The sequence below is a fragment of the Apium graveolens genome, chromosome 5 (genome assembly GCF_009905375.1).
Source record: "Apium graveolens cultivar Ventura chromosome 5, ASM990537v1, whole genome shotgun sequence".
NCBI lineage: Eukaryota > Viridiplantae > Streptophyta > Magnoliopsida > Apiales > Apiaceae > Apium > Apium graveolens.
In genome coordinates, this window is record NC_133651.1 from 42431389 (window position 1) to 42435284 (window position 3896).

The 3896-nt window shown below is 36.8% G+C and overlaps 1 protein-coding gene across 1 annotated transcript; it reads right to left on the reverse strand.

The window, feature by feature from the left end:
* Positions 1–1055: 1055 nt before the first annotated feature.
* Positions 1056–2996, reverse strand: LOC141660007 (uncharacterized). Its single transcript, XM_074466962.1, has 4 exons — positions 2645–2996; positions 2262–2446; positions 1953–2003; positions 1056–1235 (listed from the first exon to the last, which is right to left on the reverse strand). The coding sequence occupies exons 1-4, from the start codon at positions 2994–2996 to the stop codon at positions 1056–1058; spliced, it is 768 nt and encodes a 255-aa protein (XP_074323063.1).
* Positions 2997–3896: the final 900 nt, after the last annotated feature.

Consider the following 3896-nt stretch of genomic DNA (forward strand, 5'->3'; position numbering starts at 1 on the left):
CCCATTTCCATTCCAGAATATCTAGTGGTTGTAATAATCCGCTTGGACGTTGATGATGTGCTTTGACTCGTTGGCACATATGACATTTACTCACCCATTCTGCTATTTCCTTCTTCATATATGGCCACCAAAAGTTTTCTTTCAAATATCGATACATCTTTGTACTTCCTGGATGAATGAAATACTTCGAACTGTGAGTGTCTCGTAAAATTTCTTCTTTTAATTATGGTACATTAGGTACCCAGACTATCGAGGAAAATCGTATAATTCCCTTATCATCTTTCTGACTTGTAATTTCTTCCCCTGTTAAACTATCGTTTTCATGACCCATCACTTCTTCTTGGCATCTTCGAATCTTTTCTAATAGCTCTGGTTGAAATGTCATTGCATAATGCATTTCAATGGATTTCTCTGGAATACGAACCTCAATTTCTAATTTCTCAAACTCTCTGACCAATTCTTCTGAAGAAGTTAACATATTTAATCTTTCTTCTCGGCTAAACGCATATGCTATGACGTTTGCTTTTCCTGGATGATACTTGATCGATATATCGTAGTTCTTGATTAATTCTAGCCACCGTCAATGTCTCATGTTGAGTTCCTTCTTCGTAAAAATATACTTCAGACTTTGATGGTCAGTATAAATTTCACACTTCTCGCCATAAAGATAATGTCTCCAAAGTTTCAGTGCGAACATGATTGCGGTTAGTTCCAGATCATGTGTCAGATAGTTCTACCCATGAGGTTTTAATTGTCTAGAAGCGTATGTAATTACGTTGCCATGTTACATCGATACACATCCTAGTCCTCGATAGGAAGCATAACTGTAGATAACAAAATCTCCTTACTCATCTGGTAGCACTAATATAGGTGCGGTCCCCAGTTGGTTCTTCAATTTCTAAAAACTTTCCTCAAATTTTCCATCCCATATAAACTTTTCATTCTTTCGAGTCAATTTGGTTAATGGCGTAGCTATCTTCACAAAATCTTCAACGAATTTTTGATACCAGCCAATCCCAGAAACTTCTGACTTTCGTCGGTGTCTTTGGTATTTCTCAGTTCAATATAGCTTCAATCTTTGATGGATCGACTTGAATCCCTTCAATACTGATTATATGGCCTAAAAGTTGCACTTCTCTTAACCATAATTCACATTTCGAAAACTTCGCGTAAAACTGTTCTTTTCTTAAGATTTCCAAAGCGATTCTCAAATGCTCGACATGTTCTTCCTCGGTCTTTGAGTAAATTAACATGTCATTAATAAATAAAATCACAAATCTGTCCAAGTACCTCTTGAATACTCTGTTAATCAAATTCATGAATGCTGCTGGTGCATTAGTCAAACCAAATGCCATTACAAGAAACTCATTGTGTCCATACTTGGTACGAAAAGCAGTCTTGGGAATATCTTCGGCCTTGATTTTTAATTGATGATAACTTGATCTCAGATCAATCTTAGAAAACCATGCTGCTCCTTTTAGCTGATCAAACAAATTATCAATCCTTAGTAAAGGATACTTCTTGATAGTTATTCAACTCACGATAATCGATACATAGTCGTATACTGTCGTCTTTCTTCTTAACAAACGATACTGGTGCACCCCATGGGGACACACTAGGTTTTATAATTCCCTTGTACAGAAGATCTTGTAATTGCATCACCAACTCTTTCTTTTCAAACGGTGCCATCCGATACGGAGCTTTCGAAACTGGTTCCGTGCCTGACGCCAAATCAATAGTAAATTCGATTTCTCGATCCGGCGGTAATCCTGGAAGTTCATCTAGAAAGACATCAGGAAACTCACACACAATGGGAATGTCTTCAATTCTGGGACTTTCATATTCTGTATCCAATACATAGGCTAAATAAGCTTTACATCATTGGCGTAACAATTGTTTAGTCTGAATTATTGTCAGGAACCTTTTCTCTGCTTCTCACCTCTAAATATTACCTTTGCATTATCCTTAGTTCGCAATTTCACTTTCTTATTCGCACAGTCGATCTGAGCATTATTACCAACCAACCAATACATTCCTAAAATAACATCAAATTCTCCTAACTTGAAAGGTATCAAGTCAATCGAGAAGTGATGTCCTGCTATTTCGACATCGCATTCTGGACACACCCGGTGTACGGGAATTTGGTCATCATTCGCTAACTTTATAATTAACGTCTCGCCCAACCATTGAATTTCACAGCATATTTTATCAATAAATTCTTCAGAAATAAAATATCTTGTTGCTCCAGAGTCAATCAATACTTTTGCATCTACAGAATTCACAAAAAACGTACCTACAACCACACTCGAATTCTGCACAACTTCCTTCATTGTTATATTAAAAGTCCTTGCTTTAGGCTGGTCCTGCTGGGGTGGTGGAGGTAGTGCCAATACTCTCGGAACACTGGCTGCCATTGCTGGCCCTCTATAATCCCTGACAATGTGGCCTTTTTTCCCGCACTAGAAACATGTAACATCTACCTTGCTTCTTGGGCATTCATTGGAGTAGTTCTCTTTCTATTTACACCTGAAGCATGTCACATTTGCCTTGTTGCAGACGCCCGTATATTTCTGACCACATATCTTGCAATATGGCAGTGGTGTTCTAATGATTTTCTACTGGTTTGGGGCTTGGAAAAGATTACATGTCCTCTGATTGCCTTGTTCTATCCTCTTAAAATTCATATTTGTCCGATCTTGAAATCTCGGCTTTCTATTGAAGCGGTTCTGAAAATTTCCTTGTCCCTTTTCTTTCTGGGACATTTCACTTTCCCCTTCAATAATCATGGCCTTCTGAACCACGTCCGTATATGTTGTTAACTCAAATATTGCCACTTCGCTATGAATCAATGCCTTCAGTCCTTGCTGAAATCTCTTGGCCCTCTTTTCCTCGGTGTCCACTTGTTCCGTAACAAATCTATCCAACTCAGTAAACTTGGCTTCATACTCGGTTACTGACATATTCCCTTGCTTCAATTCCAAGAACTTAATTTCCATTTAATTCTTCATATAACGAGGGAAATACTTCTCCATAAACAGCTCGGTGAACCTATCCCAAGTCACGATACCTTCACCTTCTAAAGCCTTCTTGGATTCCCACCAATAATTAGCTTCTCCCTTTAGAAAATAGTTAGCGAAATCAGTCTTTTTATCCCCTTCCACTTTTACTAACATGTACGCTTTTTCCATCTCTTTTCACCAGGCTCTAGCTTTGGTAGGATCCGTTGTGCCCTCAAATTCTGGAGGCTTTACTGATTGAAACTGCTTAAAAGTAACAACATGCACCACTGGTGGTATTTGTGGTTCAGGACGGGGTGGCTGCTATAACATTTGATGCTGAAACTATTGTTGCTATTGCTGCATCTGTTGCTGCATTATTACCATCTGTTGTTGCATTAGATGGAACATTTGGTTCATGGTATTATTATTCTGTTCCTCATAATTGCTATTTGAAGTCTCAGTTCTGGCCTTTATTTTTGGTGCCATTTTTCTGATAATAAAACAAACAATTCTTTTAATAATTTTATTAGACAGTTGAGAGTGGATAAGGAAACAATTTGACGTGTGCTAAAACAGAAAATTTAAACATTTTAGGATTTTAAGCAAATCATTTGAAATAATTTAAAAAGTTAAATAAATAGACTGAAAAATATTATTTTAAACATTTCATTTATCTTTTCAGAATTAAACAGAAGTTAAAAATATGAGAAACTGTAAAACAGGAAAGTAAATATAAATGCGGTAAAGACTGAAAATTAAGTAAATAAAAGAAAAGAGGTTGAAAAAGGTTTATTTTATAAAACAGACATTAGCATCAGGTGTTAGTGCTTGATACAAAAGGTCTATCATAACTGAAGTCGATACACATTAAAAATGGGTACTACACACATATCTAGT

Bases quoted from the DNA above. Each gene is read 5' to 3' on its own strand.
- LOC141660007 (XM_074466962.1), bottom strand. From the start codon at position 2,996: ATGGAAATTAAGTTCTTGGAATTGAAGCAAGGGAATATGTCAGTAACC. The intron at 2,004-2,261 runs GTATTGATTGAC...AATAATGCTCAG, and splicing joins TGAATTCTGTAGATGCAAAA to ATCGACTGTGCGAATAAGAA. The intron at 1,236-1,952 runs GTAATATTTAGA...ATTTACTCAAAG, and splicing joins GAACTAAGGATAATGCAAAG to ACCGAGGAAGAACATGTCGA.